At 39.4% G+C, this 27,407-nt stretch overlaps 1 protein-coding gene across 1 annotated transcript in view; it reads left to right on the top strand.

Moving 5' to 3' along the window:
• The first annotated feature begins 11,374 nt into the window (after positions 1-11,374).
• Positions 11,375-27,407, top strand: part of slc6a5 (solute carrier family 6 member 5) — a 34,229-nt gene continuing 18,196 nt past the window's right edge. The window contains exons 1-9 of the mRNA XM_047158269.2: positions 11,375-11,488; positions 12,625-12,975; positions 18,494-18,650; positions 18,933-19,064; positions 20,424-20,606; positions 22,143-22,290; positions 22,476-22,608; positions 24,909-25,043; positions 25,994-26,097. Coding sequence (XP_047014225.1) covers positions 11,486-11,488; positions 12,625-12,975; positions 18,494-18,650; positions 18,933-19,064; positions 20,424-20,606; positions 22,143-22,290; positions 22,476-22,608; positions 24,909-25,043; positions 25,994-26,097 — 1,346 coding nt within the window. The 5' untranslated portion in view covers positions 11,375-11,485. The remainder of the gene's footprint in view (positions 11,489-12,624; positions 12,976-18,493; positions 18,651-18,932; positions 19,065-20,423; positions 20,607-22,142; positions 22,291-22,475; positions 22,609-24,908; positions 25,044-25,993; positions 26,098-27,407) is intronic.

Raw genomic sequence — 27,407 nt, 5'->3', positions numbered from 1 at the left:
TGTGGGTGGGCAGCTGTTGAATGTCAAGCAGAAGGAATGCAGAAGAGGGAGACGACAAGAGGACTCAAGCTTGTCAGAGGTGAGGTTGAAGAGGGGTGCTATTGGTAAGGAAAAGACTGAGGCGCATGTCCAGTTCTCCAAGAAAGTCTCCTAGGGGATCAGGAGGGTAGTAGATGATGAGAAGGTTGATCGAGGAGGTAACTGCATGGAATTAGAAAGATGAGATGTTGACATGAGACAGGAGAGAGGTGTGAAGCATCGTCTCCTAAACAACAGCAGACCTGTACCACCACCCCTGTCAGTTTCTCATATATTGAATGAAATGTCTGGGTTACGCATGTAACCCTGTTCCCTGAGAAGGGAATGAGATCTTGCGTTTAGCATAACACTATGGGGAGAGCTCTTGTGTGTGACCTGCATCTGAAGTTTGTGAAAAATCATGCCTATATATAGGCCTGCCGTGATCAGGTGACGTGGCAATTCAGCATGTCGCATGATATATGTATGGCACCTGTGAACCGCGCCGTCAGCCTCTATTATCTGAAGCGAAGACAATTCACAAGCCTGCCCTAGTATGACAAAGCTACGCAACATCTCGTTCCCTTCTTAGGGAACAGGGTTACATTCGTAACCCAGACGTTCCCTTCCAAAGGGAACTCCACGTTGGGTTTAGCATAACACTATGGGAACGAGAATACCTACTTCATCATACCCAGGGTACGGCCTGTTCAAAAAGACCCAAGCCCGAGGGTCACTGCAAGACACTTGAGCCCGGGGCGGAATGAATATCCAGGCTGTAATATTGAATGAATGTCTGTGGTATAGACCACCCTGCAGCAGCACACACATCCTGTAGGGATACCCCGTGGGACAAAGCCTTCAATGAGGTGACCCCCCTAGTGGAATGAGCCCTTATGCCCAGAGGCATAGCGAGACTGTGCGCCTAATACGATATTGCTTCCCCTATCCAATTAGAGATGCACTGCTTTGACATAGCATCACCTCTACTGTCGCCGCCAAAGCAGACCAGCAGTTGCTCCGACTTACACCACTGGCTGGAGCGGTGGACGAAGTACAGGGAGCCCTTACTGAACACAGCAGGTGTATTCTCTGCCCGAAATGGCAGCCACTTGAACCCTGATTGTAGAAGGAGCCCACCCTGCTGAGAAACATCCTTGTAAGGACTCCAGGACTGTAGCTATTGCGTAGTTCACTGGGTCTAACTGGCGTTTCTCAAACCATAAGACAAAAAGCCGCCACTTGAGTGTGTACAATTTCCTCCTGGATGGTACTCTAGCATTCAACATGGTCTCTAAAACCTCAGTTGTGAGACCAGAATTTATGAGCTGGTGCCCCTCAGGGGCCAGACCCACAGTTTCCATAGTTCTGGCCGAGGTTGATAAATCAGCCCTCCTGCTTGACACAGTAGATCCGTGCAGATGGGAATCTCCCAAGGAGTGCCATCTAGCAGATATTATCTCTGAGAACCATATTCGAACTGGCCAATAAGGTGCTACTAGAAGCAGACGTAGACTGTCTTGGTGAATTCTCACTAGAACTTGTTGGAGCAGAGCAATCGGGGGAAAAGCGTACAGATGTGACCTCGGCAACATGTGCACCATGGCGTCCAGCCCTAATTGTGTGGGAGGTGTGAGGGCGAACCACAGCGGGCAGTGTGTTGTCTCCTCGGAGGCAAACACATGCAGTCAAGCTTGGCCAAACCTCACCATATGGACTCCACCACTTGTGGATGGAGCCACCAATCTCTGGGTCTCAGCCCCTGCCTCAACAGGGTGTCTGCTCCCACATTCCTGTTGCCCAGAATGTACATTGCACTCACTGACAAAACTTTCCCTCTGCCCAGAGCAGAATTAGTTGCGCCTGCCTGAACAGGGGGCGTGGACATAATCCTCCCTGGTGGTCCATATATGAGACCACCGCTGTGTTGTCTGTAAACACATGGTGATCTATCAATTGAGAAAGAAGGAATTTCAGTGCTAGAAATATGGCCCACATTTCTAGTCAATTTATATGCCCCTCCAGATGAGGTCTGCTCCAGAGACCGTGAGCTGGACAGCTGTCTAAGACCGTGCTCCAGCCCATGAGGGAGGTGTCTGTCATTACCATCTTGCGCTAAGGAGACATCCCTAGAGTGTGACCCAAGGCTAGAACCCGGGGACACTTCAAATTCTCAGAGCACGTAGGCATCGCAGCGTGACATTGATTACTCTCAGAGGTTTCGTCCTCAGAGCCCTAGACAAGTTGTCCACTGCACTTGAGAAAGCATACTCTTCTGAGGTTTAGCCTGAGCCCCAAGCTCTTCATGTGGGTGAGAACACCATCTCAATGTTGAACTGCCAGGTCCCTGGATTGTGCTAGAATTAACCAGTCGTCCAGGTAGTTTAGTACATGGATGCCCTGGGGTCACAATGGAGCCAGAATGACATCCATGCACTTTGTGAAGGTGCGAGGGGATAAAGCTAGCCTGAAGGGAACAACCCGATCTTGGCATGCGTTGCCTCCAATGCAAACCCCAGGAACTTCCTGTGATTGGGTGATATTTCTATGTGGAAATATGCACCTTTTAGATCTATCATCACAAACCAGTCCTCAAACTGAATCTGTGGAATGATAAGTTTGGGCGTCTTGAACCTGTATGTCCAAAGAGTACAGTTTAGATGACGCAGATCTAAAATTAGCTGCATACTCCTATATATTTTGCGGGCCAGGAAATAACGGCTGTAAAAACCTCCCTTCCTCAGGGAACTGGGTACATGTTCTATGGCCCCTTTGTCCAAGAGGGATCGTACTTAATGTGTTAACGTCAGGCTCTGGTCTGTGCTGACTACTGTGGTGAGCACACCTCTGAACCAGGGGGGTCGAGCTCTGAACTGGACCCGGTAGCCCTTTTCTACGGTAGACAGAACCCATGGAGACACATTTGGCAGTAGTTTCCACGCTACCAGACGGTCTTTTAGTGATATTAACTATTCCACATTTGCACTAGTGCTGGGCCAGGCTCCACTCGTGGAATCCCAGGTGAACTCGGCACAACAGGGAAGGAACTGGCTGAATTCCGCCGTATGTCGAGCTCACTCAGCAGGTCTGCTTGGTAAGTCTGCAACACTGTCATTGTCTGCAGTGACCCACAAGCAAAAATACTACTGCATAGGCCTTTCCCACTGATGCCACGGTGGCTTGGATGGCAAAGCTGGCCCCCTAAATTACCTGCCATTGATGGAGAGAGGTAGCTCGCAAGCGCCTCCTCCACCTTCAGCATAGCTAAATAGCCATGCCATTCATTCCCCACGATGGCCAAATAATCCGGGCTCATGCATGGGTTTATAAATGCATGGTCTTCCCCCAGAAGCCTGATATTTTGTCATGCACTTCTGGAAGAAATGGGAGTTTTCTGCAGTGTGAGGGATTCACTTTCACTGTGGAGAAAAAAGCTCATCCAGCCTTAGTAAACACTTCAAGCAGCTCTTTATATGCTGCTCTCAGTTTTTAGCACACCCTTCTGGCTCCTCAGTGTCAGAGAGGAATTATTATTTATTTAAAATTGATTGATTTATTTATTTGTTTGTTTGTTCATTTATTTTGGCTGTCCATAGCGGAAGGAGGATTCGCGATGCGAGGTCAAAAATCCAGCGGAGAGCCGGACCTGAAAGACAAAGCAAGAGATAGAGCAGCTCTCATCTTCGGCTCCTCTTCCAGATCCATACAAGATCTCCCGGACCTGAGACGGCTAGCTGCCTCGGCAGCGGCTGCCCAGATACACGAGGCTCTGAAACCCAACTCGCTTCAGCTTCCAAGAACAGAGCAAGTCGCGAGCGGAGCTGCCTAATGTAAGGTGTTACAATGCGCACAGTCAGACCTTTCGACATTTGCCATTGATTGCTCTACCCTAGTCACTTAACCCAGAAAGTGTGCATTTCTCCCCCGTGTTGAAATGGGAGCAAGGTATAACACAGTTCCTGAATTCTCTAATTCATACTTTTCTCTCTCACTCATTCTTTTTTTCTTCTCTCTCTTTTTTTTTTTAAAGGGATAGAAAAGTCCAGAGATTTTGAGAAAAGATAGAGAGGAAATAAAGCGTCTTTTTGTTTCTTTACACAAACAACTGACATGCAGTCTCGCTGAAGATAATAAGGCTGACGGCACGGTTCACAAGTGCCACATATATATATCACACGACGTGCTTAATTGCCACGTCACCTGATCAGCAGGCCTATAAATAGGCATGATTTTACACAAGCTTCAGATGCTGGTTGCATGAGGGTGCTCCCCATAGTGTTATGCTAAACACAACGTGGAGTTCCCTTTGAAAGGAAATGGAGATTATGTAGAAAAACTACATGCTTTTGTGACACAAATTTGCATTAAACAGTGGAAACAATATATAGATTACTACAGAGTTTGGAGTTATAGAAGTGTTTGGTTCCAACATTCCATCATCCCCACCCCATCAGCTCATTAGAGCCATTCACCTGGCCCTTTGTGGACTTTATGTAAAGGATCACCCAGTGTTATGAATCTCCGGAAGGAAATAGGGACTTCCAGAGTCCCTAACGCTAACTGAGCAGCCACTGCATCACGGTCACATGACCACCCGCACCTGACTCTCGTCCCGGTTAACGAGCACCTGTGTGTATTTAAGTCAGGGTTTGTACAGCACTCTATGTCTGGCTTTGTGCGTCTCTTGTCACGTTTCAGTCTCCTGTTTCCTAGGTCGTGGTTTATTTTTGTTTTCCCTGTTCACGTAAGCTTAATGTCTTTTTATGTTTTGTTTTTATTTTCATTAAACTTTGAATCTGCACGTGCCTCCGTCTCTGTGTTTGTGGAATTGTTGCTGAATGTCACAATCTATAGCAGTATAACATAACAATACCGGTATAACAACTCCAAATTTAATCAGCTATAATCACTCTACATTTAAGCAACTTCTCTAAGTTTAAACATTTAACATCTATATTCATGTTGGATGTAATCGCAGCCTACGGCTTGGTTTTGTGCCTCGCTGCCTATTCGATATCATCCTCTTATCTTGTGAAGAATGAAGAGGTGGTGTGATAAATGAATTATATTGGCCTAGTGTGTAATTAATGACCAACTGATCACTGAGATTATTATCTCATTTTAATGAGGGTCAAGTGTGTTTTTTTTCTTCTTAAAGTGTTTAGTGATTTATTTCAGATTAGATAACACATCATCCAGCTAGTTTGATTAAATTAGCATGCTTCTAGATTAAACCTTTTTTTCTTTATTCTGTGTCCAGCACACAATATATGATATACACCAGAAACACTCACAAAAAAACACTTAAACATTCTATAGACCAGAAAGTCACACACATACACTGCTCAGCCATAACATAACAGGTCCCCCTTGTGCCACCAAAACAGCTCTGACCTGTTGAGGCATGGAATCCACTAGACCTCTGAAGGTGTGCTGTGGTATCTGATACCAAGATGTTAACAGCAGATCCTTTAAGTCCTGTTAATTGAGATGGGGGTCTCCATGGATCGGACTTGTTTGTCGAGCAAATCCCACAGATGCTCGATCGGATTGAGATCTGGGGAATTTGGAGGCTGAGGCAACACCTTTAACTCTTTGTCATGTTCCACAAACCGTTCCTGAACAATTTTTGCAGTGTGGCAGGACGCATTATCCTGCTGAAAGAGACCACAGTCATTAGGGAATACCATTGCCAAGAAAGGACATACTTTGTCTGCAATAATAATTAGGTAGGTGGTATGTGTCAAAGTAACATCCACATGAATGCCAGGACCCAAAGTTCCCCAGAGTCCAGAGCATCACACTGCCTCTGCCAAATCGCCTTCTTCCCATGGTGCATCCTGGTACCATCTTTTCCCCAGGTAAGAGCTGCACACACACCCAGCTGTCCATATAAAAGAAACCGTGATTAATCAGAACAGGCCACCTTCTTCCATTGCTCCATGTTCCAGTTCTGAGGCTTATGTGTCCATTGAAGGTGTTTTCAGTGGTGGACAGGGGTCAGCATGGGCTCTCTGACCGGTCTGCGGCTACGCAGCTCCATACGCAGCAAGCTGTGATGCGCTGTGTGCTCTGACACCTTTCTGTCATAACCAGCATGAGTTTTTTTCAGCAATTTTTGCTACATTAGCTTTTTTGTGGGATCAGACCAAATGAGCTAGCCTTCACTCCCCATCATTATCAACTGCAAACAATATTACACATAATTAGTAACTACACCAGAAAAATCTGTGGTAACGCCATCCCTCTACATAACTCCCTGACTTGCATATGGCTGCTAGTTTGTAAGTGATGTGCACCATTTCAGTCAGAGGTCAAAATGCAGAGGTGTATAAATTAATGTCAGAGCCATATCTCACCTGGTTTCCCACTGAAGCTACGCAGGGTTGAGCTTGGCCAGTACCTGGATGGGAGAACTCCTGGGGAAAACTAAGGTTGCTGCTGGAAGTGGTATTAGTGAGCCCAGCAGGGGACACTCAGCCTGTGGTCTATGTGGGGCCTAATGCCCCAGTATAGTGACAGGGACACTATACTGTAAAAACAAGACTGTCTTTTGGCAGAAACCGAGGTTCTGACTCGCCACATTAAAAATCCCAGCCTTTCTCTATCATGGCTTCCTACTAATCCCCATCTCGAATTGGCTACATCACTCTCTCCTCTCCACTAATAGCTGGTGTGTGGTGGGAGTTCTGGCGCACAATGGCTGCTGTCGCATCATCCAGGTTACACACTAGTGGTGGTTGATGAGATCCCCCCCCATTACTATGTAAAGCGCTTTGAGTTTCTATAAATAAAACGCTATATAAATGTAAGTTATTATTATTATTATTATTATTATTATTATTATTATTAGTGTAGATAATGTTCAATTCCATAGCATTTTCCGGCCCCATCTCGATGACACGTGGTCAAATGATTGTAAACACCTGACCATCAAATCCAAATTTGGTTCTTCTCCAAACTGTTTCCTTCTCAGATGAGTGGAGATTATTACAACAGAAAAGGGGAACTAAATCTGGAATGGGATGTTCAACAAGCACATATGGGTGTGATGGTCAGGTGTCCACAGATATTTGGCCATATAGTGTAACCTACAGAGCGTTATTGTTGCTAAACTGCTGGATGTCAAAGTGATGCTCCAAAAGACATTCAAAATGGTTTTATGTATAATTGGACTGCATTTGAGGGCAAATGCCACTCAGGAAGCTGCTGCTATTATTTCTTGTAGCATACCTCATACTCTTAAGAGGACTAGTTAACCAGTGATAGTCCAGAGCCAATGAGAAGCAGCAGAAAAAATTCTGAAGCTGGGACTGCTACATATTACATCCTTTAGATTTAAAGCACTTATTGTGAAGCTGTCTCAATCATTTCCACTAATTAGTATTTACAGACCCCCAGGGGCATATGTCTGTTATGTAGAGACCAATATAACACATCACTACAGCAAATAGAATCCTTTAATTCAATCTAACAGTCTGAATTAATTTGACTGATTTCCTCTTAAAAATCATTAATGTCTGTACCTACGCATCTGATACCTAGGCATTTTCTGGAACAAATACTACCAGAAACATTTAAACCTCTGCTAAAAGTGACCACTGGTTATGTACCTATATATCAGTAGTTATCAAACCACTGACTAAAAAACTGACATTGACCCTTGTCAGAACTCATATTTGCATAGGAAGGACATACATTTAGTATTTAAGTCAACGTTTATACTTAATCACATTTACTGGGATAACGCTGGTTAAATTAGTAAATGGCCTTCTTCTGGCCTTGGGTCAGGATTGTGTTTCCTTATGTGTATTAACTGATCTCATTGCAGCTTTTGATGTATTATATCACAGTAAACTACGATAAATAATCATGTCAGAGCTTTTTCCACCTTTTAAAAAAATGCAAGTGAAAAACAATTAGAAATGTTTTAGGGACAAAAAAAAAAAAAAAAAAAAAGAGAGAAAAAGAACTTACAGTAATCAAGGAAGTGATTCTGATTAACCCCAAGTAAAGATCACCTGTTTCGGGAGGATTTTCCTTGACATTTTCTTGGTATCATCTGACTGCTGAACCCATAGTCCTCAAAGAGCTTGCACAGTTTGTATAGGATTTCATTGTCAAAAGGTATCAGTCAAAGAGAAGTACAAAAGAATTTTTAAACGATAGATGTAGCATGGAACACTGTGGAGATAATAGTACAAGAACAGGACATTCCTTTAAAATTGATGACAGGACAAGAATAAAACTTATCAGGGAGGCTGCGAAGAGGCCTACGGTAACATTGATGGAGCTGCAAGTACTGGTCATTCCTTGCATGTTACAACAATCTCTTGTATTCTTCACATGTCCGGCCTACAGAGTAGGACAGCTAGACAGACGCCCTTTTTAACAAAAAAAAAAAAAAAAAAAACACTAAACAATTCACCCACATCATCCCGAACCAAAACGTGGTAAAACGTGTCTGTTTTAAAGAGACCTCAAAAGAACTTTTAATTCTTTGTTCATAATGCTAAAAAATGTTTGGTGCAAAAACAAAACTCAAAAATCACTTTGGCTATGGTGAAGCATGGTGGTGGCAACATCATGTAATGGAGCTTCTTCTGTTCAGCTGGGATTGGGGCTCTTGGAAAGATAGAGGGAATCATGGATAGCTTCAAATACCAATCTATTTTGCCACAGAAGACAGCTGAAGATGAAGAAAAAAATTCACCTTCCAGCATGATAATGACCCAAAGCACAAATCCAAGTCAACAAAGAAATGGTTTAGAAGAAGATCAAGATTTTGGAACAGCCCAGTCAGAGCGCAGATCTAAATACTGTCAAAAAGCTGTGGAATGACTTGAAGAGAGCTGTGCACAGAAGATCCCCTTCATAATATAATAGTAGATCCCCACCTGACATGGTTTATCTTGCTTTTATATTTTTTACATCACAAAACCTGTGAAGACTTTTTTTTTTTATTTATTATTATATTGACTGTATATGGATAAGTAGAGACACTGTTAAGGGGATGAGTAAAGGGATAAAAAAGAAGCACAGTTTAGTTAGACAGATGAATACATAGAAGTACTGTTAAAGGGATGAGTGGAGGGATGAGTATGGGGGGGGCTGTTAGAAGCATGACTAGAGGGACGGATGGAGGGATGGAGAAGCAGAAATCAATTACGGTTATTCTCTGTTGACAGTGTAATTAAAGGCGGAGTGGCTTTATCTCTGATTTACGACATGTACTGCCTGAGTGATTATCATCCTCACCACACAACTACACACACACACACACACACACACACAAACACACACACACACACACACACACACTCACACTCTCTAAATCACTTACACACACTGCAGCAATAGACCCAAAACACACAAAGGCAAATGTATAACCAGTGCAGAAATACACACAATCCCACACTTTCAGATGGGACCACAGACCCAAAGAACATAAACTCACAAGCACATATACACACACACACACACACACACACAGACACACACACACACACACATACACACATGAGTAAGTATAGACGCAGTTCACTCATAAAACACCTATATCCTAGACACACCGCAGTCCAGGGCGGGGAATAGAGCAGAGTCGTCTGTACACATCAGAAGAACACACAGAATGACGCACAAAGAATAGATGAAGTTTACAGTGATGCGTTTAGTTAGCACTGCACGTGATGTAGTCTACAGTCCAGCGGATTACGTTTTAGGCTTCCAAACCTATATGCTTTAACAATGAAAAAAGGGGCGGGATCACTGCGACTGAAAATAGGGCTATTCCAACTCGTACCGCCCCCAATAAATAAATAAATAAATAAATAAATAAATAAATAAAAACCCAACGTACTCGAAACAGACGGTGTGGTATCGCTTTTACATCAGAACAGATTAAAGTATTTTTTTAAAGTAGAAGTAAAGTTTTTTATTATTATTATTATTATTTTCTTTTAAAAGTAGAAATAGTTTTAAAATCAGAAAAAAATCTGATCTTATTCATACACTTTATATAGACTACAAAGTAGGAGTATTAATGGGGATAAAACAATGAGACACGTTTAAAATGATATTGGATGAAAATAAACCACGCATTTGTTTGGTTTTTTTTTTCATTAAAAAAAAATTATTTTCGTGTTTTTCGTGTGATGTAAATAAATATTAATATATTTCGGGCCTGATCTAATTTTAACCTAATTTAATATTTAAAAAAAAAAAAAAAAACAGAATACATTATTATATTATTATTATTATTATTATTATTATTATTATTATTATTATTATTATTATTATTAATGCTTTTGTATGATGTTTTAAATGGCCCTGTGTAGTTTAATCTCAGGCATGGGTATGATGGACATTATGCGCAGTGCAGAGGTTTTTTTTAATTATATTATTATTATTATTTATAATTTTTTTTAATGCCTAAACGTTTCTTAATTAAGGTTTTGTCTTATTACACTTCAAGAAAGATGGACGGAGGTTCACTGAAGCTAATAAATCAAGTTTTATTATGAATGAATGAATGCCTTTTATTGTCACTATACACATGTACAATGAAATTATAACGAATAAGGTGTGGTCCTAATAGATTCCACACCCGTATAGAGTCCCAAATATAGGCTACAGTAGACCAGTAGAGGTAACGCCATGTGAAAGCAAGCATGGTCCGACACTGCAGCCTGGGTATGACTCATCTCACATCCGGTTATTTACTTAGCTATTTTGTTATTTAATACTTGATTTCATTCCTAAACATCCAGTTATGTCCCTAAAAAGTGTCCCTACTTTCCCTGGTAGCTAAAGGTAAATAAGTGTGGAGCTAAAAACAAAACAAAAAATAGTGCACCAGCTGACTGCAGGGTTTGTAGTTTATTCATCAGTAGTAATGCATAAGCCAGACTCACTAGAGACCCGGAAGTGACATATAAACCAACTTGGCGTTGATAAATATGTCTTTGTGTGTGGTTTTAAGGAATTTGGACAGGGACAAGGTGCGCAATGCAGGGGTTCGTATTGTTTTTTTATGCTCAAATGTTTTCACCCCTGTTCTCCTTTTTAGTAGCCTACATCCTACACGTAAAGAAAACGGTGAAGCTTACAATAAAAGTGATAACGTAACAGCTGAAGTTTTTGCACATAAAGCAGTTTATTTGCCAAACTGTGAACAAAGTCCAGTTACAATAGTTACTACTCCCTCTTAAAAAAACAAAAAAGAGAAGCGCACTGCACACGTGAAGGCTGATGATTTATCAAACTCGGGTGCTGAAGGAAATGTATGACGAGGTGAAGGGCACCTTGCTGTGCACTGACGCAAACCCACACACTTATAGAAAGCTTTGCACTTTGCACAAACCAAATTCACTTCTGCCTGCCCGCGTGCAGCTCCCCATCCGGCCGGCCCTTTATTATTTATTTATTTTTTATTCCGTCTCCGCATTTCGCCTGCATTGGTGCACACATGGTGAGTCGAGCGCGTGCACTGCGCTATTTTCTTTCGTTTCTTCTTGCTCAGAGCATACTAGCTATTATTTATTTCCTAAAAAAGTCTGCATTATAGCATTTAATGTGTAACTTTGTTATGCAAAGATTTTGCAGTACTTTTTCCTCCAGTTTATAAAGAGCTAGCCTTTTCTTTCTGCTTTTCCTCAGAATATTTAGGCTACTGTTAGGAACATGTTTTTTCGTTTTATATATATATATATATAATTTGTAGTTGTAATTATTTGAAAGCAGTTCAAAAGCTTTATAGTAAATAAAGTTATGAAGTTTAAAATCCGCGTGCACTGTGATGAGTGAGATTCCGTTTGATCTTCCGGTGTTGTAATTATTTCAAGGGTTTTTTTTTTGTCGGGTTTTTCTTTTTTCCTTATTTTTTTCTTTCTTTCATTTTTCGTGGTGCATTAATGCCGGTGTGTGTGTGTGTGTGTGTGTGTGTGTGTGTGAGGCGAACCCTCGATCCCCGCGCGCTCGCGCTCTTTTGCTGCCCATAAAACGCAGCGCGTGCTGAGTGACAGCAGCGCAAATGGGGCGGAAAATTAAAGCATCTTTCGCTAAGGGGTAAAAAAAAAAAAAAAAAAAACAACCGAGAAGCGAAAGAGAAACGAGAGGAGCACGTGCTCAGAAAATGAGCTAAAATATTGCAGATATATCTTAAACGATCGATATATATATATCTATATATCTATATATTTGTTTTATTTTTCCCCTCTTAGCCTATACTGGGTTTAAAAAATTGTATTCATTTATCATTTAAAAAAAAAAATATATAATATTACGCGTGCCAAACTGCTTGGACGCTCAGGAGAAATAAAAAAATTAAGCCCAAAACGAAAACATCTTAAATAATAAACCATGATAATGGATAAATAATTTTTTAAAGGCTATTACATAACGATTAGCGTTTGTTTTTTGCACCCTGGGTGTATTATTATTATTATTATTATTATTATTATTATTATTATTATTATTATTATTATATGATCTTTGTTGGATATTATGGAATTGTTGTAGTGTTATTTGGCTCTCACGTGCATTAGGATTCTCTGAGCGCGCGTGCCCGGGACTGTCATTAACGCGGTGTTTCCGGTGCTTTTTCAGGATTTCTCCGAGCAGAGAGACATGCAGAGGCAGCTGCACGAGGGCGCGGTTGGAGTTGCCCCTCGTGCCCCAGGGGACGCGGTTCAATTGCCCCTTGATGTCACCGAGCGCAAAACGTTCTGCCCCGCGGAAAAGAAATCGGGAGAAATAGATTCCAATAAAGTGTACGGGACGTTTCCGACCGGTGCGCCCGTTCCTCCCCCGGTTCCTGCCCCTCATAAGGATGCCTCCGGGCCGTTTTTACCCCAAACGGATAAAGCCATGTCGCAGAATAACTGCCCCTCCTCCGCGAAACAGGGGGCAATGGTGGTTCTGGGCACAGATGGCACTGCGTCTGTTCAGCTCAACCGGGTAAGTGGATGTCCAATTCACTTTTTGTAACTCAAAAGAGAGGCATTTATGGACAATTAAGCCCGAATTAACCTCTTGGGGGAGAGGGGTGGGCTAAACGCATGTAAGGCGAGAACAAAGCTTCAGGGGCGTTAGAGGTGGTAAAACTACACCTGACATTCTGTTATGAACTGGCAAGACCAATCATGCGGTGTAGAATTAACACATTAATACCAGCAGTGTTGAGATCAGCAACAATGGAACAAAAAGAAAAAAAAAGAGAGAAAGAATCGAAGTGACACTTACCCGCAGTGTTGAGGTGGTCACTTACACCTGTAGTCTATTCATCAAGACCATAAGTGCTGTAATGTAGCATGACTTCTTAATACACTGAATTAACACTTACAGGATGGAATTAGGAAAGTCAGCTACACCTGGCAATCTATTCTGTACTGCTGAGATCAGCATGGATGTACAACAAAAACAGATGAACACATACAATGCTGAATGAAAAATCTACATTAGACATTCAATGAGCAAAAAATTTGAATGAACAAAGTGCTCATGTGCACAAGCATAAAAACAACAAAAATAAAGAAAACAGAGAATCTCAGGATTGTGTAAAGTAAGGAGTTGTTATGCACAACAAAAAAAAAAGAAAAAAAAAGAGAAATCTGATTTGTCATATCATCACCTCCAGAATTGAATCAACACAATCAACCTAATAATGAGGTTAAAATACACCTGTACACATGATATGTAGTGCTGGGGAGAAAATTCTCACCTTTGTGTAGAATCTTTATTCTACACAGGAATATATACAAAATGGGTCCTTTTAAAATAACAACCTTCTTCAGTAACACTCTAACACGAACACTACCACTAACACGGCGTTAAGGCGATCAGTCACACCTGCAGTCTGCTGAGCTCAGCATGTGTTTGGAAAATAAAAATCTCACAGAGTGTTTAGTCACAAAGCAGGAAATCCTCTAGGGTGAAATTGAGCAATTACAATAGCAAACGAATGCCTAAAGTGTTAAGGTCATAACACTACTGCTGCAATCATTTCTACATTGCTGAGGTCAGCATACTGTATGTGCTGTATAACAAAAGGACAGAGAGAGAGAGAGAGAGAGAGAGAGAGAGAGAGAACAAGGGTCTTAATTCACAGCAATAATATAAGTACTGAACTAACTCCTGTAGTACTGGTTAATACCTAGTTCAGAGAATTAATGCCTACATTGTTGCGGTAGTAACAATGATGTCTATTAATGCTGAGCTCAGCAAGTATACACAAGAACCTCACTTTTAGTCTTTTAATTTGTTACTCTAGCACAATACAGGGTATTAATTAAAAAAAAAAAAACAACAACAACGTAGCATTTAATGAATTCTGTCAGCATTGAATTAATGCCCACAGTGATTAATTAGCACCTTAAACCTGCAGTCTTAAACCACTTCTGCTCCTCTGCAGCGAATTAAAATCGGGTCTCGGTTTTCGAGATCTCACATTAAACGCTAACATTTTTCTTAACACCTCTCTGTGTCTGTGTGTGTGTGTGTGTGTGTGTGTTTTTTTTTTTTTCATTTTATTATTTATAGCAGCTTTTACAGTTTTTTTTTTAATTTATATAGGTTTCCTTTACTGAGGTTAGATCTAGGTGGAACATAGCTTTAATTATCTGCATTAATAATTATGTCAGTGGAAGGTCCTGGAAGGTGTGTGTGTGTGTGTGTGTGTGTGTAGCCTTGGGGGATTATGATTCTTGAATATCTGGACAATATGTAGTGCATTTGGAAATAGTGGTGGCACAGAGGCAGTTAGTGTCACTACTGTACTGCAGCTTTAACACTGCAGTAGTGTACCATAAGCTCAACACTGCACAACTGCATGAAAGTCCAAACACTGAAGATCTACTGTAACATGGCGGTGTTGTACCGTAGCTCATTATTACATGACACTACTTCAGGCTTAACACTAAACGAATGCACTGCAGTTTTAATACGAAGCTTTAACACTGTACTGCGTTACTGTAGTGGGTTAAAGTCTGAAACACTGTATTGTACTGCATCTGTAATAACGCACGCCACTAGCATACAGCAGACTTAACACTGCACTGCAGGCTTAACACCAAATTACAGTGCTGCAGTTTAGTGCACTGCGGTTTGGGACGGAGCCAACCATTTGTGACGGTGCTTGTGTGACACTGCAGTATAATTACTATTGTCTTTCCATAGAGGAAATACACATATGCTGTACACACACACACACACACACACACACACAACAGCAGCTCTGACTGATTATGCTGATTGTGTGCTGAGTGTGTGATTTGCAGTTAAATCCCAAAATGTGCCGCATATTGCTCTGCAATGTTGCAATATTGGATAGTATGTCTAAGTGTGTATTGGTACATCAAGCTGCATGATTTTCACATACAGCCATGACGCTGTTGCTGGTTATTTTACTGTCACTGTGCAAAGTTTTGCCATATGATATATAATCAGGCTTTATTGCAATATCTGCGTAACAAAATACGCAACACTGCTTCTGTGAGTTCTTTTCCTGTTTCTCCTGTGATATCTATCGTTTTCCTGGACGCGCTCGTTTTTATGTTCATTATTCGTCTAGTTTTTAGTCCTGGTGTCTACTGTATGTCTGGTTCATCAGAATCTAAATTTATCAGCTCTTAGAATTTCCATTTGACCTAAAAGAGCTAGATTGACAATTTTACTTTAATAGTATGTAAAGATTTTTGAGTATCATCCAAAGCGTTAACGTCTGCCTTAGTGAATAACATGCTCAAAATCAGCAAGCTGTTTGAGAATTAAGGCAGCGAGAAGATGAAAACAGCCATCCTGAATAACTAGGATATCCTAAGGATATAAGGATCATAAATCATAAGGATTTGATGCCAGTATATTTGGTAACTCAAAAAACTAGTTTCCTGTATTGCCAGTTTATACTTCTGTCCATGAATCCATTAAACTCCTACTGGTGTGTCCATACTCTCATTACATTTTTTTATTCACATTTATGGCATTTGGTAGACACCCTTATCCAGAGCAACTTACATTTATCTCATTTATACAACTGAGCAATTGAGGGTTAAGGGCCTTGCCCAAGGGCCCAACAGTGGTAGCTTGGCAGTGCTGGGGTTTGAACTCCTGACCTTCTGATCAGTAACCCAGAGCCTTTAACTACTGAGCCTCCACTACCCTTTCAAAATCAAGATAAAAAAAACATAAAGTCAAGCCTGGGCAAGGATTCCACTAGAATGTTCCTGGATATTTCCTGGATAAACCAGTGTTTTCATGATAGTGGTGGAGAACACGATTTAACACTGTTTTTTGTTGAGATCTGGTGACTGTGAAGGCCACAGCATATGATTTTGACAGGATGATTATTTTCATCTTCAGCAAATGATTCGCCAAGTCCCCGTGCCCTATGGATGAAGGCAGGGAGGAGACCACTCTCTTTAGGATAGAAATTTTATATCATGCGATCAGTCAGAATGACTTTATATTGATTGATGGTGACTCTTCCCTCTAAGTGGACCCAAAAAAGGCCAGCAAAATGTGTGACACAGGATAACAGACCCACTTGACACACACATTTTGCACTGAAAGGGATTCAGACCTTTAGCACTGGCCCCACTTGTGGAGAATACACTGAAGGATGACTTATATGACCCCAATAATGAACTTTGTTTCACTTAATCTTTCTTCTTGCCATCTTGAGCTAAAACTGGGGTCAACTGGACCTGCTCAACATTCTGATCCATGATACAGAGCATGATACGCTTGTCACTGCTAGAAGTGTCTAGAAGCATCTACACACCTTATACTTCTACACCGCTTTATTAAATTCTTTCCAATAACTTGTCACCTATCTGTACCGTTCGCATTTGGTTTCATTGTTGTTACTGAAAATTTGCTTTATGATAATATGTAAATTGATCTAATGTATATTAGATATGTAATTTAAATATAAATTCTTATCAAGATTTCTGTAAAGCTGCTTTGTGACAATATCCATTGGTAAAATGGGCTAAAATGAGAGTTAATATGCAAAGATTTAAGGGGTTACATCCCCATCCATCCATCCATTTTCTGTACCACTTATCCCACACAGGGTCACGGGAAACCTGGAGACTATCCCAGGGGACTTGGGGCACAAGGCAGGGGACACCCTGGATGGGGTGCCAACCCACTGTAGGGCACAATCTCACATACACTCACGACAATTTAGAAATGCCAATCAACGCATGTCTTTGGACTGGGGGATAAAACCGGAGTACTCGGAGGAAACCCCCAAAGCATGGAGAAAATGCAAACTCTGCACCCACAGGGCAGAAACAGGAATCAAACCCACAACCCTGGATGTGCGAGGCAAATGTGCTAACCACTAAACAACCGTGCCCTTAACGGGTTACATTTTTTGCTTATTCCCTTTGCTGATGTTGCAGATCTCCTTCAGAACTCCTACTAGCCTTTCTGGTACCCTGTAACAGGGCTGATTCACTGGACACTGATTGGTTTTAAAAATTCAAATTGCCTGCTGGTGGTTGAATTATGCATGGAAAATCAGCTTTTTAATTGCCCTTAAATTGGGATATATTTACCATCCTATGCCCCAATCAGACCTCTATGTTCCTCTCAATGTCCTTCCAGACTTTCATAAGGCTAATAAGGTTTCATAAGGTTTCATAAGGCTCGTTGTCCTAGGATGCAAAGCCTCATATGTTGTAAACCTCGTTTTTATTACCACCTTGGATCTTGGCATGTAACCAAAATCTTGCTGGGACAAATGATGGCAACGGCAATAACATATTGTGACCAGATTGAAACTCTCTCACTGAACGCTAATCATTCCAGGTTTTTTTTTGAGCCTCCAGAATATTGAGCTTTTTCTTTTTTCCCTCAATACCGTTCCAGTCGGTGCTTGCAAACCGTGATGTCTTCCCCATTACAGATTGTGAGTAATCAGTGTGAATAACATCGACCTTTCACTGATTGTGGAATCTAATTGTCAACTTTCTGGTGGAAAATATTCTTGAAAATAATAATAATAATTAAAAAAAAGTTTTTCACATTTTTATTGAAATGGCCGAAAGTAGTTTTTCAGACTTGAGCTCGGACTACTGAGTCTTGCGTGTCCTTGTTGTGTCCACAAGGGCTAGAATTTGGATTGTCTGCATGGTACCCTGTGATGGATGGATTGGTGTACCATGCATGGTGTATTCCCACCTCATGAACAGTGTTCGTAGGATAGGCTCTGGAACCACCATGACAAGGATAAAGCAGTTACTAAAGATGAATGAATGTTGGTGGTGGAGAGCACTGTCTAACACTTTGAGATTAAGAGACTGTGGAGGACAATGTGCTACAATGATCTACATCATCATCATCATCATCATCCATATAAAACCACTGAGTAAACCCTTGTGTGCTGTGGAAGATACCACTCCCATTAGGATAGAAACGTTTCACCATCAACAACAGAAAATAGTGACTTGTATGTTTTGTTCTCTTACAGGCGGAGCAAGATGATGATGATGATGAAGAAGGTGATGAGAATAAAGCGAGAGGGAACTGGTCCAATAAACTGGATTTTATTCTCTCTATGGTTGGTTATGCTGTGGGTTTGGGAAACGTGTGGAGGTTTCCATATCTCGCCTTCCAAAATGGAGGAGGTAAGAGAAACAAGAAGAGGGACACTGTGCAACAAAATTAACAAATGAATCAGCTAGAAATAAAATATTTACACAACATATTATTGCTTAAAGTTAGATGTCTGTGCAGAAACCTAAGCAGCCCACATATATTACATTTATCTATTAAATGTGATGTCCACGCCAAAAATCTGAATGCTACAGTATCAGCATGTAAACATTTACTTTATGCTACTAGCTAGTTGTGTGTGGTCTGAAGATTTTAGTTTAGTGTAAATGTGTGTGTGTGCTTTACGTTTACAGGTGCATTTTTGATCCCATACTTGATCATGTTGAGTCTTGCTGGAATTCCCATCTTCCTTCTGGAAGTTTCTTTGGGCCAGTTTGCCAGTCAAGGACCCGTTTCTGTATGGAAGGCTATTCCAGCTTTACAAGGTAAACTTACGCTTTTACATTTACACACATTACAAATCATATTTATCTTTACATATTAAAACTCACCTTTAAACCTTGCACCCACACATAATTTTCACTTTTATCCCTCTAATGCATGAATTATTACATTTACATAAAAATGTTTGGGTTTTTTAATGGATTTTTATTACTTGAAAAAGTTTTAAATAAATAAATAAATAAACTAATAATAATAATAATAATAATAATAATAATAATAATAATAATAATAATAATAATTTATATATATATATATATATAACCCTATATTTCAATGAAAAAAAATATTTAAAGGGTGGGGTGGGTGTTTTTGCCACTTAGTAAGCACGTAAAAGATATTTCTTCCAGAAAGGAATTACAGTTGTAAAAAAGTATGTGGATGGATTTACTCAATCAAAATAAATACAGAAATTAGATCCGAACATGTTTTAGGTGAAGAATCTTTTCAGTTCTTTCTCTTGAAAGGTAATTTAAAAAAAATAAATAATAAGGTGCAATTGCAAGATGTCTGAAATGTCAACAGTTTTTCTTTGAATGTGATCTAAATATAATATAATATAATATTATATATATATATATATATATATATATATATATATATATATATATATATATATATTTATGTATGTTTATATATATATATATATATATATATATATATATATATATATATATATATATATATATATATATATATATAAAATATATAGCCTAGTGTCAGTTCATGAATGCGCGTACCACAGTGCCAACAATAACATTTTACCATTAAAAAAATACTCAAACTTGTAATATAAACATGTTTAAATGACAAGAAGTAATCAATGTTAGCTGATCTCAGATAGTCTTTACATTTTTTTCTTTAAGTAGTTTTGCTCCGCCCCATGTAAAATGCCATTTTTTGTTTTGAAAATAAATTCATTCAACACCATGCAGTAAATGCTTAAAGTTTATTTAAATTTTTTTTTTTATATCTTTACTTTTTTTTTTTACTCCTTCAGTTTCTTTAATGAACAAGGAACCAAATGATATCACCAGTTTATATCAAACATCAACCATAATTATAATTGTTGCCTTTACATTAAACATTCATATATATATATATATATATATATACCGTTTACTCATATTCATTTGACAAGTGACAATTAGGCACACACACACACACACACACACACACACACACACTCACAAGATCATAATATATATCATAACAATATATCATGCCTAAGAGGTTCTTGTTGCTAATATAAATAAACATGCATTAATTTCAGTTGTAAGTCGGTGTTGTGTTTGCCTGTCGGTCAGTAATGTACTGTATCTCATCTCGTTTATTTATTTTAGGTTGCGGGATTGCCATGTTGATTATATCAGTCTTGATAGCCATATATTATAATATAATAATGTGCTGGACTCTGTACTACCTGTTCGCTTCGTTCACTTCGTTGAAGGGCTTATTGCCATGGTCTTACTGTACAAACGAATGGAACACAGCTGAGTGCAAAGACAAAGACATGCTGCAGCTAGGTAAGGACCATCAGTCTGTCTGTCTATCTAATCTATATGTCTCTTTCTATGTGAATTTACAATAAATGCAATTTAATTCATGTCTGTCCCCTTTTCGGCTTAACAGAATATATCTTCTTGTACATTCCACTATTGGGCTCTCTTTTAGTTCGCCTATCCATTTCAGTCTTTTCTTTTCTTTTTTTTTTCTCTGCCTTTGTTTATGCCCCTTTCCCATTTGTTCCTCTCTTCATTTCTATTTCCGCTTTCACTCAAATTTGCCACATATCCATAACAGCAGAACTGGATCGTTATTGTTTTACCAATCTAATTTAAACTGGTTTGCTTTTGGAAAGACAGACACACAGAGTGGACACAGAAAAACGGACACTCTTTGTGTAACAAAGGGCTAATAAAGGTCTTTTTAAGTCAGAAGTTTGGTTCTCTGTTCACCTCTTCCCCCTTTTCACCTCCCCTCTTTATTACACACACACACACACACACACACACACACACACACACACACACACACACACACACACACACACACACACACATGCCCTTCATGATTAGGTTCATTATTTACATTTGTACTACATATACTTTTTTTTCCAATCTCACAAACAGTCTACTACTTAATTGTTGTTCCAAATTATCCTTTGAGTCATTTGTGTACATTAGAGTGTGTACTAAGAAGCCTAATAGTGTAAGAAAATCAGTATTAATAATGAAAAGCTATCTAACATGTTGGAATGAAATGTAAAAAGTTATATGATGAAGTTTGTTTTGGTGGATTCAGCAATAAAAGCTGCTTACTGGACAGATTTAGTGAAGCTGCAGTGAGAATCGCGCGCCGTCTATCGTTCATTTGGAGAACTGCAATCTCCAAATCAGCGCCATTGGCGACATCTGGAGTCAAACTGGGGAATTGCACTTAAAAACTGCTAGCTTTGCAGCTTAACTTCCTTTGTGTTTAGTTTGGTCATTTTTAAAGCTAACAAATGATTGCTCCAAAGGTTTATAAAAGATAAAGATTAAGATCTGACTGATTAAGATCTGTGGAGCTTCTGGGATACAGCTACTTCCTGTACATTTCAAACGTTTACAGTTTACGTTTACACATTTACAAACGTGACAGTTATATTTTCTGTATATTGTGTGTATACAGTTTCACTGTTAGTAAATGTGTTGTTAATATGATTCATACTTAAACTTGAGCTTCATTTATGAATAATTTCACCACTTACCTGAACCATTAAGTGAAATAATCCCTTCAGTAATGACCCATTTAACTGGCCTTTGGAAGTATTGTTCAACTTATAATTATCCTAGACATGGCTGTGGTAAGTGTTCTCCATTTTGATGTCCCCTATAGGCTATGTATATTGCTTTGTCGCCTCCAAAATAAAATGCGATTTATACAGTATAATAGAATTGAACAACACACATATTTTTTATTTTATTTCTCTTCCTAATATTAAAATGGCCGCCATCTGCTTTCTTTTAGCCACATTTCTCTGTGGTGGTTCTTATTCGTCTGCTTTTCCTGTGTAACAGATTCCTGTATCCTTCGAGACAGAAACATCACCTCCATTAAGAACACGACATTTTGTTTGTCTGCGAATGCTGCTGGGAGTTTAAGCAAGCTGTTAAATATCACAACGGATAACAGAACCTATGTCAGCCCCAGTGAAGAATATTTCAAGTGAGGGATTGTTAAACAACTTTGTACAAATTCTTTGTAGGTTAAAAAAAAAGAAAAGAATGAAGTGTTAATAAACTCATGTTTATGTGAATCCTTTGAATTATGTGAATGGTAGTATAGACCTTGAAATTTTTCTGAAAGTAAGAAAGTGTGCTGAAATTACCTTTGCATTTCTCTCTTATTAGATATAATGTGTTGCACATTTCCAAAGGGATTGAGTATCCAGGAGATATCCGCTGGCCCTTGGCCGCTTGTCTTTTTCTGGCATGGCTCATTGTGTATGCTTCCCTGGCTAAAGGAATCAAGTCATCAGGCAAGGTAACTAATTAATTCTCTTTATAACTACAACCAGTCTTCATCCAGTGCGTTTACATGGACAACAATAATCCACTCTTAACCCTATTAAGACCATACTTTGATTAAGAAACTACCATGTAAACAGCAATTTTTAATTACCTTAATCTAATTAAGCTCTAATCGTATTAAGCTCTAATCGAATTAAGACAGGTGGAGTATTCCTGTTTTAGTCACATTATGGACGTGTATTACAGACATGTAAACACCTTAATCACATTATTATCTTAATCAGAGTAAGGTCAATAATTAGATTACTGCTGTCCATGTAAATGTAGTCATTGATAATGAATTGCTTTCTCTTTACAGTTTTCAGTAGTGAAATTTGCATTGTGCTAGTTTCGATTTGTAATGCAGACACTAAAGGTGTATACTGCCCCCATGTGTCCGCTAGGTGTCACTGCAGTGACTGACTCCTATGGTTGAAATATGTTGAAATCTGACGAATATCAAAAATATTTGAATGCAGTTCAATTTAAACCTGCTAATGAAGGCACAGACTTATTTTTGTTTTCTGTTTAATCAAAAAAAAAAAAAAAAAAAAAAAAAAAAAGAAGTCAGTGCTCGTCTAATAGCCTATAGGAGTTTGGGAACATAGTGTCCTATGGCAATATAAGAACATTAGGACAAGCAGGTGTGATACACTGCTCTTAGCATCTCAGCCACTACATAAGAAAACTCTGCTGCTTAGGGAACCATAAATGCCAACATGTACTGTGACATACTGAAGCAGAGTATGATCAGTATGCAGTATTCCATCATGATAACGACCCCAAACACACCTCCAAGATGACCACTGCCTTGCTAAAGAAGCTGAGGGTGAAGGTGATGGACTGGCCAAGCATGTCTCTTCACCTAAACCCTATTGAGCATCCGTGGGGCATCCTAAACAGAAGGTGGAGGAGCACAATGTCTCTAATAACCACCAGCTCCGTGATGTTGTAATGGAGTAGTGGAAGAGGACTCCAGTGGCAACCTGTGAAGATCTGGTGAACTCTTTACCCAAGGGGGTTAAGTCAGTGCTGGAAAATAATGGTGGCCACACAAAATATTGTCACTTTGGGCCCAATTTGGACATTTTCACTTAGGTGTGTACTCACTTTTGTTGCCAGCGGTTTAGACATTAATGGCTGTGTTTTGAGTTATTTTGAGGGGACAGCAAATTTACACTGTTACACTCACTACTTTACATTGTAGCACAGTGTAATTTCTTCAGTGTTGTCACATGAAAAGTTATAATCAAATATTTACAAAAATGTGAGGGGTGTACTCACTTTTGTGAGATACTGTATATATATATATATATATATATATATATATATATATATATATATATATATATATATATATATGTGTGTGTGTGTGTGTGTGTATATATATATATATATATATATATATATATATATATATATATATATATATATACACATACATATATATATATATATATATATATATATATAGATATATAGTGTTGTTATTTTGCCCAAATTGATGTAAGTCGGGTCCCCAGCTTGATCCTGAGCTCTGCCTGTGTGGAGTTTTTGTGCATGATCTCCCCATGTCTGTATGGGTTACCTCCAGTTTCCTCCCAAAAAACATGCAAGTATTTGGATTTACTACAATAAATTACCCTATGCGTGAACGAGCGTGAACTACCCTCCAGCGTCCCTAGTTCCTGAAATAGGTTCCAGGTCCCACTGCAACTGTATTGAGGCAATGTTGTGTTAAATGAATATTGTGTTAAGAGGACATTCTGGGGCTCTGGAATATTATTTTCTTTAAGGCGATGTTAGGAATGTTGTGTCAGCATTATATTCAAGATTCAAGATGTTTATTTGTCACATGCACAATTATACACAGTGCATAATGTGCAGTGAAATAATAATAATAATAAAAAAAACACTAACGCTTGGCAGACTCACTTTATTACAACTTATCACTAAAAGTGAGCCGAAATAATAATAATAAAAAAACGATCCGTTCGTTTGAATTGAGTGAATGCTAGGTAATTATTGGCACAATATAGCAACAATTAAAAAGTAAAAAAAAGAAAGGGTCAGTCTAGATTTCAGTTTCACAGCTTTCATATAGATAAAAAGTTATATATAAGAGATATGTGAATAATAATGGATGAATATGTATATGTTTGATAAACAAAGAGCTTCCTCTTCTCATCTGTTGATTTCTAAACGGGAATAGGTCATTATTAAACATTTTCAGCGTTTTTTTCTTTCTTTCTGTGATTCTTTGTTATTTTACAGGTGGTGTATTTCACAGCCACCTTTCCTTACGTGGTTTTGGTGATTTTGTTGATCCGTGGTGTGACACTGCCTGGAGCAGGATCCGGGATTCTTTACTTCATTACACCGAAATGGGAAAAACTCAATGATGCCAAAGTAAGCCAAAGACTGATGTACATACAGTTGTGCCCAAAACGTTTGCATACCCCTTGCAGAATCTGCTAAAATATTAATAATGTTATCAAAATAAGATTGATCATAAAAATCCTATGTTGTTTTTTATTTAGTTCTGTCCTGAATACGATATTTCACATAACAGATGTTTACATATAGTCCACAAGACAAGATAATAGCTGAATTTATAAAAAAATATCCCTTTCAAAAGTTTACACACGCTTGATTCATAATACTGTGTGTTGTTACCTGGATGATCCACAACTGTTTTGTCCTGAGCAGTTAAACTGCCCGCTGTTCTTCAGAAATATCCTCCAGGTCCTGCACATTCTTTACGTTTCCAGCATCTTCTGCATATTTGAGCCCTTTCCAACAACAGCTATATGATGTTGAGATCAATTTTTTCACACTGAGGATGATTGAGGGACTCGTACACGGCTATTATAAAAGATGCAAACGTTCACTGATGCTCAAGAAGGCAAGACAATACATTAAGAGCCAGGGGGGTGCAAACTTTTGAACAGGATGATAGGTGTAAATTGCCAGTATTTTGTCTTCTGGGAGACATGTAACGATCTTATTTAGATTTTATTTTTAGTAACACTTACTTTTCCAGCCTTTTGTTGCCCCTGTCCCAACGTTTTTGTGACCATTAAATTCAAAATTACCTTATTTATTTTCTTAAAACAGCACATTTCTTCAGTTTAAACATTTGATATGTTTTCTATGTTCTATTATGAATAACATACGGGTTTATAAGATTTGCAAATCATTGCATTCTGTTTTTATTTACATTTTACACAGTGTCCCAACTTTTTCGGAATTGAGGTTGTAATATTATTAACTTTATTATGTGCACTGTGTTTTTTTTTCCTGCATCTCTCTCTCTCTCTCTCTCTGTCCCCCTCTCTCTCTCTTTTGTTCTCTCTCAGGTATGGAAGGATGCTGCGACTCAGATCTTCTTCTCCCTCTCTGCAGCATGGGGAGGGTTAATCACTCTCTCCTCATACAATAAATTTCATAACAACTGTTATCGGTAAGCGTTATTGATGAATTTAAATCAGTAAATTTATTGAATTATTGATTCATTAACCAATTCATTTTTTAATTGGTTAATTTCAGCCCACAATATATAATATTTTGGATCTGCAGTCTATTAAGACTGAAGTAATTTTTGTATAGCTGTTTCAATTAATGGAAAAAACAAGACAACTGAAGTAAAATAATGCATAGCACTATGGGAGCACCCTTGCGCACGACCGGCATCTGAAGCTTGTGTAAAATCATACCTATTTATAGGCCTGCCCTGATCAGGTGACATGGCAATTAAGCGCATCGCGCGATATACATATGACACCTGTGAACCACGCCATCAGCCTTATTATCTTCAGCGAGACTACACGTCAATTGTTGTGTAAAGAAACAAAAACATGCTTCATTTCCTCTCTATCTTTTCTCAAAATCTCTGAAAAAAAAGGAATGGGCGAGAGAGAAAAATATGAGTGAGAGAAATCATGAAGTGTGTTATGCCTCGCTCCTGTTTCATCACGGGGAATAGTGCACACTTTCTGTGTGAAGTGTTTAGGGATGGAGCATGCGATGACAACCCTCGAGAGGTCAGACTGCAATTAGGCAGCTCCACTCATGCATCGCTCTCTTCTCAGAAGACGAAGCAAGTTGGGTTTCAGAGCCTCACAGATCTGGGCCGGCCGCTGCCGAGGCAGCTAGCCATCTCAGGTCTGGGGGACCTCTTATGGACCCGGAAGAGGAGCCAGAGACGAGCGCTGCACTATCTCTTGCTCTGTCTTCCAGTTCCGGCTCTCCGCTGGATTTTGGAGCTCGCGTCGCAACTCCTCCTTCCGCTATGGAATGGAAAAAAAAAAACAAAAAACCAAAACACACACACACACACACAAAAATAATAGTAATAAATCCTCTCTGACTCTGAGGAGCCAGAAGGGTGTACTAAAAACTGAGAGCAGCATATAAAGAGCTGCTTGAAATGATTACTAAGGCTGGATGAGCTTTTTTCTCCCCAGTGAAAGTAAATCCCTCACACTGCAGAAACTCCCCTTTCTTCCAGAAGTGCCTGACAAAATATCAGGCTTCTGGGGGAAGACCATGCATTTATAAACCCACGATGTTGGATTATTCGGCCATTGTGGGGAATGAACGGCATGGCTGTTTAGCTATGCTGAAGGTGGAGGAGGCGCTTGCGAGCTACCTCTCTCCATCGACAGCAGGTAATTTAGGGGGGCCGGCTTTGCCATCCAAGCCACCATGGCATTGGTGGGCAATGCCTATGCAGTAGTAGTCTTGCTTGTGGGTCACTGCAGACAATGACAG

The sequence above is a fragment of the Ictalurus punctatus genome, chromosome 10 (genome assembly GCF_001660625.3).
Source record: "Ictalurus punctatus breed USDA103 chromosome 10, Coco_2.0, whole genome shotgun sequence".
NCBI lineage: Eukaryota > Metazoa > Chordata > Actinopteri > Siluriformes > Ictaluridae > Ictalurus > Ictalurus punctatus.
Note: the sequence above shows the minus strand (reverse complement) of the source record. Positions and strands in the feature narration are given on the sequence as shown.